Below are 12416 nucleotides of genomic sequence, written 5' to 3'. Positions count from 1 at the left end.
ATGGCAACATTGATGCTGTTGCTAAGGAGTTTTGGGCCTGCAGAGGGCGCCTTTGCTTAGGAATAGAAACCTTGCTGATTGGTCTGTTTTCTGGAACCAGATTTACAGTATGTCTGCATTTTTATATGCAGACTATATATATATATAGTATTGTTAGTAATTATTTGCTCAGTAAACTATTTTGTTTATTATATTTTAACTTAATGACCAACCAGGATCTTTGTGGTTTTTTTTCCCCCTGGCATGCAAACTACATTTGCTGTTGAATAACACCACATTTGCAGTAGTATTCATGACCATAGCTGAATTAAATACAAAAAAAGTACAGGGAGAAAAAGGTTGCAGACTATGCAATGAAGTTAAATCACTAAGCTGCTAATGATTTGCAAAATTCACCCTGAAGATAATTCAAAATTAATTCAAATAAATCATATTCTTTACAGTATACATAGTAAAACTCAATTGGTTATTAGTTATAGCCATGCTTTTTAATGTTCATCATTACTCTCTGGGGATGTCTCTCTCCAAAAGGCGAGCATGTGATGTCATCTACAGCCTCAGTCAGTTTTTATCAGGACAGCTCAGCTCAGTGTCGCCTCTGTCTCCGGTGCAAAACGTTCGCTGAAGAGCTACTCCTGAAGAATCCACAAAAAACAGTGTGTCATAGTTGTTGTTTTTTTCCAGCAAAGGTAAACTCTCAGACAAAAGGATTACTCTTGGAAACAGTGTTTATTTCTTTTTTCTACTTAAACAGGTAAGCTCCGTAAATCTTAAAAAAATATATGATGTTTGCTTCCTGTTCAGGCACTGTGGTTACGATGCTGAAAACAGGTAATTTTTTTTCTTTATGATTTTCACATTAAACTATAAATGTGGGACTTTGGGTCCTGATGAATGATTTTTGTGCTGATGTGCTGACTTATGGTGTGACAGTGCATGTGAGCAACTTTTTGTTTGTTTCACACATAAAATGGTGAAAAGAGATGTCAGGGCCGATGTGTTTTTTTATAAAGGCCATTTCTCATGGAAAAGTGCTTCAATTTTCATGGTCTGATGGATCCCACAATGTGGCCTCCACTGGGACTTATCAAGAGTCTTTGTTGGCCATTAGGAAGATATACTGCGTATCTTTGGGTGTGTTCAAGATGTTCATCTTAAAAACTGCTAAAGATTTTCTGAATTCACAGCCATAAGAGTTTTAATGAAGTTTTGTTTGTTTGTGTTGCAGGATTATGAGATGTTCTTTAATCATTAACATACTTTGGCATTCTGAGAGGACAGCATTAGAAAGATTTTGATTTACAGAAGGATAACCGGTGCAGAAAAGAGGCCTCTGTTCTTTGGATAAAGACTTTCGAAAAAATGTGAGTGTGATTTTAACTTGCAGTGACAGAGCTACATGGAAATCCCAGTCACTCCTCTGTTGTCTTATTATCACACTTTAGATACATAAGACTTATTTAGTCTCATCAACAAATGTTTTGCAAATGCTTCTATGCAATCCATAATTTCTAAGTCATTGTGCAGCCTGATTGTAACAAACATCCTTTTTGTGATACAGTTTGAAATCATACATATTCACTCACTTTAAACCAGAAATATTGACATTGTGTCTTACAGCAGTGGTTTGTTTGTTGACTTTGTAAAATCCCTCAATGCACAACAGAACTAAGGCTTTACAGTTCATCATTCAGCAAGTGAATAGCATCACTAAGCAAATTTTTTTTTTTTTTTTACCTAAATCAAACTGTATATCTTTCTTACATGACAGAAAGACCTGTCATAATTTCCACTGCTGTTGTTGTCACACCTCTTCTGCCACAGCCGGATGCAGTCTGTCACTTGTGTCAGGAGATAAAAATGTAGATTTGATCATCATCTGTAAGTGCAAGCGATAAACTCTGAAAATCAGTTTGCGATGGTTTTCCATATGCTGCACAGAAGCGCTGTGTTGCTGGTTGATTGCATAATACATGTTGTAAAATGTATTATAGTAATAATACCTCCCTGAACTGACATAATGGCTTGAATAGTACACGTGCATACGAAGCATTTCTGCTGATAAAAGCGTCTAAATACTTACACCTGTTTGCCATAGTGATGTCGTTTGGCCAAACCTTAGTTAAAGTTGAACAACGTGCATAATAAGCATGCAGGAAGGAAGCCATGGGGAACAAAGGAAGTAAAAGGTCAAAGCTGTAACCCTAACATCCAAAAAAGGGAGACCTGCCATTACAAATTATAAACCTGGGTTTGGAGGCACAGTGCCACTCTCAGTTTTGTTTACATGACTTGATTGACAGATATGGTGCACTTACAGAATGGCAGAGTTTAAAAATGCAAACGAAAAAGCTAACTTAGCACATGAATAACCAGAGATACACAACAAATGTCTTGAATGAATTCTAACTGTGTGATGCGACAGTGCAGAGCACGTGAACTGGAGTTGGAGTCCAGCTCCTGTCAACACATTGTCCGCCGGATCAGTTCTGCAGCTGCTGCTGCAACTCAGGAAGCATTTTTATTGTTGAGCTCTTGGGGAAAACTATTTGGGATAGTGGTGAAATGTTTACCTGTTCCTCCAAATCAAATAAAAATAACTCCAAATAAAATGTAAAAATATCATCCAATCTAATGGTAAATTTATGATTCAATGCGGTATATAATCAGTATGTGCCTACATTGTGTCATGTTTTCCTGTACAGCATCTCATACAGGACATTTCTTTCCTCCTGAACTTTCTCCAGAAACCACATTAAGATTAGAGAACAGATGGATCTGAGCTGCATCGTGTGCCTCCTGGTCCTCTGCTCCCTCAACAAGGTAGCTGCTGTACCTCAACTCTGCGGTTTTACCTGTTCAGGTTCAGGAAAAACGATCATAAATTGCATATATTTTGCTAAATAATGCAGAAGCATGCAAGCAACGGTTTCAAGTTGATTCTGGTTGGCCCTTCCTTGACATTTGCCGTCTCATTTTGTATCTCAATAATCTCAGCTGCTGCTGGGGGCAGCCCCCGAAGACAACTACAAGGAGCATCTGAATCATCTGGGCGAGCATCCGTCAACACGGAACCAGATCGCCACGGCCCAGTTCGAGTGTTTCCAGAGGATCATGACAGAATCACATCGCAAAACAAAATCCATTGGTGAGCAGTAGTTGAGAAAGTAAAGATACAAATACAACACTGAGAAGACTTTACCACAATTACAAGTTCTGCACACTTTCTCCGTGCTTGTCAAACCACAAAATTATTATACAAAAGGAAAATCAGAAGCTGGAACCACGATATATTTGACATTTCTAATTGAAAAATCTTGTCAGTAATATGTTCCTGTTTGTGTCTGTTGCTGTGTGCAGGGCCGGTGTGCAACACCACGTGGGATGGATGGCTGTGCTGGGATGAAACTGAAGCCGGCCTGACGGAGCAGAGCTGTCCAGACTACTACCATGATTTTGACACTCAAGGTGAATTTCTCTGCCCTTTGTGATTTTAGACAGAAATATGCTTTATGCTTTGGCAATACTTTGAGCATAAAAAGACCTCAATGTACTGATGATATAGAATAAAGCATCTTGTTTAATCCAAACTGTAAAAACAGAAATGTAAAAATAGAAATGTATATGTGTAGTTTTTGGAAAAGCTACATGCAGGAGAAAATCGGAGAGAGTCACTCCAGCTGTTCCATTCATGTTTCAAGTCACTATGCTCAGCTAAGTTAATCACTTCCTCGCTGCATCTTCATGTAATGTGCAGACATGAAAGTGGTATTTTCTATTCCTTTGAAATTTAAGTGCCATTCCCCAGATGTTGGCTATTCTTTTCTTGTAACCTATTCAGTATATCAATAAAAAAAAAAAGCAACCTCAAACCATCAACATAATGTAATTAAAAAGAGAGATAATTATTTGCAGCACACTTTACATTTTCCTTCCAACTACTTTAAAATTCAACAGCGATGGCGTCCAAAGTGTGCACAGAGACGGGCGAGTGGGGACGCCACCCGGACAGCAACAGGACGTGGACCAACTTCACAAACTGCAAAGCCAACATTACGCATCAGGGGACGGTAAGAAGAAACAGAGCAAGCTGTAAAATTAAGCAAGTCTGTGGAGGATTTATGAATAATTGTATTTACTGTGGTTTGTAGCAGGCGGCGATGACTCACTTCTACCTGGTTATGATCGGTCATGGACTGTCGCTGGTGTCACTGCTCATTTCATTAGGAATATTCGTCCATTTTAAGTGAGTGTGGCTCAGCTTTCTACACCTCTCTCACTTTATTTACTTGTGTTTTTAATGTTGTAAAGATGAAAATCCTTTGTAAAAACATGTTTCCAATGAGTCTCTCCTCCTCTCAGGAGTCTGAGCTGCCAGAGGATAACACTCCACAAAAACCTCTTTCTGTCGTTCGTGCTGAACTCAGTCATCACTGTCGTCTGGCTCACAACAGTTGTAAAGAAACAGGGACACACATATAATGATTCTGTGAGTGATCTGACCTTCTGCATACTTTAATTTGGACATCTTCCCAGGAACTGCTTGGTATTAAACTCTGCTTGTTCCCTCCAGGCGAGCTGTAAGCTGCTCATGTTCTTCCACCTGTACCTGCTGAGCTGTAACTACTTCTGGATGCTCTGTGAGGGCATCTACCTGCACACTCTGATCGTTGTGGCCGTGTTTGCAGAGAAGCAGCATCTCGTGTGGTATTATCTGCTGGGTTGGGGTAAGTAAGACGTTGATGGAAATAAATCCAACATACATACGTTCTGGGTCTCATACAAATGTGCTTTCACAGGTTTTCCGCTTGTGCCAGCAGTGATCCACTCAATAGCTCGTCACTGCTACTACAACGACAAGTGAGTGTTTTTGATCATCACCTCCACACACAACCGCTTCTAAAGATATCACGTGTTTCCATACTGTTTCACGTGACGATCTCATTCATGCAATCACAGATGCTGGGTCAGCTCGGCTACTTCCTTGCTGTACATTATCCATGGTCCCATCTGCGCTGCACTGGTGGTGAGCTCTGAACTCCTCTCCTGATTTAGATTTGAACACGGACACACAACCACAGTGGATGTTAATAAGTTATGTCATCATTTGAAGGGGAATGCATGCAGTGTAGACAGAAAGTCACACATTTCATACAAAATTGGAGTGATAGTAATTTGATAAAAAAAAAAAAAAAATCCACTTATACACTTATCCTCTGTAAATCTGCATCTGCGACTTCCATCAAATGTCCCGGGTGGCCGTTTGTGACTCCAGGTGAACCTCTTCTTCTTGCTGAACATCGTTCGGGTTCTCATCACCAAGCTGCGAGTTACCCACCAGGCCGAGTCCAGCCTCTACATGAGGGCGGTGAGAGCCACCCTCATCCTCATCCCTCTGCTGGGCATCCAGTTCGTCCTGCTCCCGTACAAGCCACACGACCACTGGGTCTTTGAGATCTATCTGTACGTCATGGAAATCCTCATGCACTACCAGGTCAGTACCTACTTTAGGGAATACATTTTGTAAGTATTCTTAAATATTTTAGGAAAGGAGCATTGTGAAAGTCATATCTTGCAGCTGTTTCAGCTGAGAGGATATTGTGTATTTTCTCAATAAACTTTTCTTTAAATGCAGGGTCTCCTGGTTTCTACAATATTCTGCTTCTTCAATGGAGAGGTGAGTCATCATGAGTTTGATTAAGCAACAGTAGATTTAGAATTTTCCACGAAATATGAATAGATACTAGATAGAGATGTTTTTTGGCTTCCAGGTCACACTGCCATTCTCCTTCCATCCTCTTTGTGTCTCCTGCAGGTTCAGAGCGTTCTCCGGAGACACTGGAATCTCAAGCGGATGCAGTTCGCCGGCACTTTCGCCAACGCCGACTTCTTCCGCTCGGCCTCCTACGTGGCGTCGTCGCTCACCGAGGTCCACCGCTGCTACAGCATCGAAAGCCACACCGAGCACATGAACGGCAAGAGCTACTCGGACATATTCAGATCGGACAGCCCTTTCGTGTGAAGGTGGCGTTCGACGTTCGGCTCGTTTTTCAACTCTCCTCCGAAGGTGTTACGAAGATCGGCCTTTTCTTGGAGAACTTTTTCTTCTTCTACTGTTTTTTTTTTCATCTCCCAAGCAAAAAAAAAACAAAAACATACACATTTTACTTTTTTTTTTTTTTAGAAGTCACTAGAAGGAGAATAGAGACAAAGACATCATTATTTACATCCCATGATAAGTTAAAAGGGTTGTTGCCAGACATGAGGAAGACAACATGAGGCAAACAGCCTCAAACTCTGGCATCGACACAAGGAATTAACTCTCTTTGCATCGTGTGGAAATAATTTAAAAAGTCCTCGATGAACAGGAAGCAGCTCTGTTGGGCTGATGATCTTGCAAAGAGAAAAGTTATACATTTTTCTGGGCATTTTGAGGATTCTGATCGACTTTGAAAACAGGTAGTTGGTAATGAGAGTGTAAAATAGAAACAGTACGTTTGAGCAAGGTTGGCCAAAGAGGGGATGTTGTGATGCTGCAGACGAGAGGCAGAGACGCTCCCAGGGCCAAAATGATTCCATCGATTAAAGTCACTGGGCGGGAGTCAGAGCCATAGTAGTTTGGAGTTAAGCTAAATGGCAAGTAAGAATCGCAGAGTGAACTCAGACAAAAGTGCCTTCGCAGCTTTGATGTCAAATACATAAACTTACATTGTCTGGCTTGACAACAGCTTCAGGATCCTTTAAGTTAATGTTCTGTTACACTTTGTTTCATATCTGATTATTCCAAAATGCTGGAGAGATGACTGAGAGGAAAAGTTTCACGTGTTTGTACATATGTGTGTTTGAATATGACATATCATAAGGCAAATAATATGAATTTGTACATTGTATTCAGACTGCCACTATGTGGACTTTGCATCTTTTTCCAGTAAGTTAGGGGCATAGCATCGTATAGCATTACTTAAAGCAGATTTAGTTATTTGTACAAAGAGCAATAATGTCATGTTGTTTCATGTGTTTCTGTCCAGAAAAAAACAAATCGAGACTTAAACTGATTCATTGTTTTCACACTTTACACTGATAATCTTCATCACTAGCACAGTTATCATCGTTAATGTTCAGTGTTTCTAAAAGTGTGAAGGTAAATGTGTTGCCCACTGTTGGAGGTGAAATTGAATTTTCCTGTCCGGAGCGAAGAGCTGCTGGTTTCAGCTTTCAAAAACAGGAAGTTATGGGTTGGTATCTCCTTTTGATTTGATTGCTGTCCCACGATCTAAACATCCATCTACCTGCAACTCTAAAGCTCCCAAAAAAAACACAAATGTGTGGTTTCAGTCCAAAGATAAGGACAGAGCAAGCAAAAATGTCACAGGTCATCACATTATTCTGAAGAAAGCCATGGGATACGCTAGAAAGCTAGTAAGTGAACCTTGAGTTTGGAGTATTTCAGATACTGTAGATGTTTTTAAGGTGAAGAATGGCTTTTTTTAAATGTTTTTGCCGCAGTCTGAATCACATTTTTATTTTTGCAATATAGTTTTCTCAGACTTGTTTATACTGAATAATGCTGCAAGTAAAAACAAGCTGTTTTCAGCTGAGATTCCGCACAAAGAGTCACTCGGTTGTGTTTTATTCCCTTTAGAGCTTTTGCTTTTGAAGTTTTTCTAATTCTGTTTCGTTCACCTCAAAGACAAACAGGAGAAAATGTGTAACTCTGTTTTCCTTCCCACATATTTAATTAAGGGAGGGATTTCCTTGTCCGACTGAATATTGTTTCCAGACAAAGCAGGGTGTGTTTTACTGTCTGCTCCCCTTCCAAATCGTATGTGAACATGTACAATTAGGAAGTCCCAAAGGAAAAGTGCTATATCTACCCTTTCAGTGCATCGTTCATCACAAGGCTGTAAAAGCACTTAACCTGCTATTTTCCTCTGAATTACATCCATCTGCAAACAGAAAACTGGGTGATCAAAAGCATGTGTGCACAGTGCGAGTCATATTTACGATCCACTTGCATGCCATTCATAGTCATGACCTCAATCCACAAAGGACTCTGGTATCTGCGGTTCTTAGACAGACACCAGATATGCTCATAAGAACAATCTACAAACCGTCACCTCCCATGTTACTTTGTGCTCAAATCTAAAACATTTTAACCTGCGTCCTGCTGCAGCAACATGAAAGATGGTGCACTATCTTGTGCGATTTGTGATGACACAGGTTTCCTATGAAAAAATAAAGGCACAAATGCAACTCAAAGCATGTGAAAGATGTGAGTAAAGATGTTATTGTTGTTTAACTATCACAACATCATCCGAGGAGCTGCACCTCCCCATATTTACCTCAGTGGAAATCAGACTTGTGGATGAATTACAGGCTTCCTGTTTCTAAGAATACATTGCCATTGAACTCTTGATCTGTCGGCTCTTGTGTGCTGGTAGCAAACACTTCCTCAGCCTCATGACTAACTCTTGTTTACTGCCTCAACTTCCGCATGCTTGCACTGAAACTTAAAGCGTTTAGCTGATGTGTTGTGTCCGCACAGGTTTCCAGTCGGTGGCAGTTCTGTGAATTTGTCAAGGACATTTCCACAGGACATGACTGAATGGAGGCACACATGTGATCTCAGATCCTGCAGATGTAGCAATATAATCACATAAATCATGTCCATGTTTTGCTTTAATTTGCTGTTGCTGATGCACTGAGAAACAAACTGTTATGAACATTTGCAACACACTGTCAGTATTTTGTTAAACTTCAGATAGTCCCAAGTGATAGAATAAACATTCAGTTTAGCAGAGAAATATTTATGTAGTAGTGTTAATATCTTCGTCATGAAGTGGGGGACATATTGGAGGCAGATTTTAAAAAGCAGGAGCCTGAAATATCCAAGGTTTTAGTCTGTTACATGGATCAAGTAGGTGGCAACTAACCCTTGTTTGTAACCTGCTAATCTGAAGCCTTCAATTTTTCTTGGAGCCAGAAGTGACCATATTTGGACGAGCTATCCACAGCAACCTATACTACCTGAGTGCACCCCAGGCATGTCAATAAAAACAGACGCGCACAACAGACCAGATTAGAAAACAGCACGAAATGAACAGCTTCCACCTCCGAGTGTTCAGTCCAAACCCAACCCTCATTAGAGTTAAGGGACTACGGAGCAGATTTACCAAAAATCATCTTTCCTTGCCTGTATCTTTATCAAACAATGACCTCAAAGTCTACAGGAAGGCCCCAATCATGGAAAATGCTCGATGTATCTTTCGTATCTGTTCATAAAGTAGAAGCTGGAGCTCAGGTAAAGTGTCAGCTCACTTGGCATTCTTCAGATGGAAACTCCCCATTTCCCATTTATCAAGACTCCAAGTGCATCCTAAGAAACCCCTGACGTGACGCTCTGCACCTTCTCAGCAGCAGCAGAGTTACGTAAGGAATGCGCGGGAGGTCGGACTGAGCTTGAAACAATATGTTGCAACAGTTTCCAGTAATTCTACTTCATTAGAGCTTTCTGGTTACAACAATGCTTTGTCTCACACACACACACACACACACACACACACACACACACACACACACACACACACACACACACACACACACACACACACACACACACACACACACACACACTTGCCATACACACATCTAGCTCCGAGAGTGATCTGGCCACTTGTGGACAGGGATGTCTCACTCTTGAGAACAATGGAATGAGTTCTTAGCGGTGCTCGAGGGTGTGGAGGGTGTACAGTGCAGGGGTTGGGGTGAGCAATGTGGCCCGACTGCGTGGATGTGACCCGGGCCTGGGTGGGACAGCAGGAAGTCTGCCGCTTGCTGCACGGCCCTCTCGGACCGCTGCAGGGTCATGAATTATCTGAGCAGCTCATCACGGAGTGATGTCAACACTTGGTTGTCAGCTTTGGTGATTTGAGGAGGGACGTCATGATCAAATGTGTGAATATACATCACGTGGAGAGTTCATTTCCAGGGAACGAGCCAGCCAGGGGTGTAGCTAGGAAGACCCCTGACAGCCTAACGCTTTTTTTCATCCCACTGAACTCTTCTTAAAAAAAAAAAAAAAAAAAAAAAAAGGCGGAGTTTAAGCTTTCTTAAGCCTTATTTAGGTTTACCAAACAACCTAAGAAGAGGTGACAACCATCAACCGTATTGAACAGTTATGAAGATTGTTTGGTTTGCAAGGAGTTTTCTTCCGATATTAACTGTTCACATCAAGCAGACGTCCTATCTAAAGACATCCCTCCCTTCAAACGTCAGACTTTTGGGATCAAACTCTTCAAAACATCTCAAACAATAAGCTTCTTCCAGTTTTAAAGAGCCCAGTTCCTCCCTCTCAGGGCGGCGGGCCAGTATCCACTTGCACGAGGCGAGTCGTCGCTCTCGTCTTCGGCATCGTCCTGCCAACAGGAACTCCCTCGCTCCTCTCTCAGTTTCCTGCCATTGTTCTCCTCGCTGCCAGGCGCAGGCTCCTCCCAGGATCTGGGGAAAGGTGGGATGTTAGAGCGGGCCCATTGCCCCTTTGATCAGCCCAGACCTCAACCGGTGGAGGAGGAGGGGTGTAGGAGATAGAATCCATTTGTCAAACTGACTTCATGACAGGCTGTGAACATTTCTCCATTTTGATACGATATCTGACCCAATGAAATTGCAGTGATAATGGCTTAATTAATAACTCCTTATTCACTGAAATGATGTACAGTACTGTGACTAAAATACCAAGCAGGAGTGTCTTTTTCAGGCTTCATATGACTTTGTTATAGATCTGCTCAGTGGGGGAGAGAGAGAGAGAGAGAGGGGGGTTATCAACTAGAAAAGACAAAATAATTTGACTACCACTTTCAGGTGAAGTCCAGACTGCAAATAAAGATGAATGATGTGTCACCAGTTCCTCCCACAGTAAAGTCAAAAGGTGGCAGAAGTATGTGCCAATGACGTCACAGGTGAACCTCACATAACTCACCTCACAAAACTCACATGTATATGCTCCTTCAAGCACAAATGTGAACCATCAACACAACAGGATTGGATCTGACTAATACAATTGATGTGAACGACGCCTGAGTGGAGTCAGAAGGGAGGTAAATAAAGAGAGTGTTTAATTAAGGAGAATGAAGGACAGAGACTGAGGAGCAGCAGGAAGATGCTGATGATGACGAGAGGTGTTAAAGTTGTCAGGAGTGGAAAAAAAAATAATATCATAAGATAAAGGCGAAGAATTAAAAAAAAAAAAAGTTTATGATTAGTGTCCGCAGTGGGAAACACATTCCCAACTACAGCAGCAAGCTTCATCAGTTTGTTGACAGAGAAAACAGTCCCTGTCCCTCCATTGTGAGAATGTTCTTCTCAGTCCCGAGTTTTTACAGCAGTGAGAATAATAATTTCTCAGGATTCCTTCCCAGTCTCCTTCAAGTGTTTTTGGAGGGGCATCAGCTCGGTGGGCCGGAGGGTGCACAGGAAGGAAAAGGAGTCGCTGGGAAATCTCATCGAGGCTCTTCGGCGAACAAGAGACACCCCAGTCAGGATCTGGGCGTCGCTGCCAAGTCATCTCGGGGTCGCAGACTGCAGCGGCCTTCGTTTGTGTGAAGCAGGGCCGAATACACCCGGTCGTTGTCACAACTTGACACATACGCATGCAAGCAGGAGGACATGAAAAGAGGAGCTTCTGTGCTTATATATTTCCTCCGGAGATGAGGAGTGACCTTTTCTCTCTGAGATGAGCAGAACAAGAGGCTGACTTTTGTCTGTCTGCATCAGACAGCCTCTGTGGTCCAACATCCAAAATAAGTGCATTAAAGCTGCACCAGGCAAGATCTCACGGTTTTGCAATGTAGTTGAATTCTGACATTTGAAGGCCTTCAATTAAACACTTAAAGGCTGTCTGTTAGGGTCACCAATGACACATCAGTTTGAACAGTGGGCATGTAAGCATGTGGACCACAGCTGAGCAGCTTTTACAGGATAAAGTTATTTAAAAAGTGCAACAAAATGGTGTTAAACCATTTAAATTCCTTCACTCTCTTCTGCCTCGCTCTGTTTAATTTTCCACACTCTAAATGAAAATAGCAGCCACGGCTAAAAATGACCACGCCGACAGATGTGAAGCGAGCTCGGGCTTCAGGAAACGGTGAGGGTGTCACGTCTTTCAGCGAGCGAGGAGAGGAGAGGTCAAACCCAGAAACATGTGCTGCCTGAACTTTGGCTCTTTTTCTTCCTGTAAGGACGCCTTCCCTCTCCCTCTCTCTTTTATTTTTTCACTTTGTTCGCTCACACACCCAGAAGTATGCAGACACAATGAGAAGCAGGACCAGGTCACATTTTCATGCTGAAATTAGACATTTATGTTGGTTTTCTAAACCCCTTTACAAGGTTTATCAATATATTTAAAGAAATAAACACTA

General features: G+C 41.7%; 1 protein-coding gene across 2 annotated transcripts; it reads left to right on the top strand.

The window, feature by feature from the left end:
- Positions 1-2548: 2548 nt before the first annotated feature.
- On the top strand, positions 2549-8353 carry LOC138620801 (calcitonin gene-related peptide type 1 receptor-like). 2 transcript variants are annotated; one of them, XM_069698334.1, is made up of 12 exons: positions 2549-2823; positions 2998-3148; positions 3361-3468; positions 3958-4070; positions 4155-4246; positions 4363-4489; positions 4574-4727; positions 4800-4860; positions 4960-5026; positions 5276-5494; positions 5636-5677; positions 5816-8353. In XM_069698334.1, exons 1-12 carry the CDS (start codon positions 2773-2775, stop codon positions 6020-6022), a joined length of 1392 nt encoding a protein of 463 aa, XP_069554435.1. In that variant the 5' UTR covers positions 2549-2772; the 3' UTR covers positions 6023-8353. The 2 variants fall into 2 exon arrangements, with proteins under 2 accessions (XP_069554435.1, XP_069554434.1); XM_069698333.1 differs by having other exon boundaries at positions 2550-2823; positions 4152-4246.
- Positions 8354-12416: the final 4063 nt, after the last annotated feature.

The sequence above is a fragment of the Brachyistius frenatus genome, unplaced genomic scaffold (genome assembly GCF_029030835.1).
Source record: "Brachyistius frenatus isolate BFR_SWC_R1_liver_20210118 unplaced genomic scaffold, ASM2903083v1 Contig_26, whole genome shotgun sequence".
Lineage (NCBI taxonomy): Eukaryota > Metazoa > Chordata > Actinopteri > Embiotocidae > Brachyistius > Brachyistius frenatus.
Note: the sequence above shows the minus strand (reverse complement) of the source record. Positions and strands in the feature narration are given on the sequence as shown.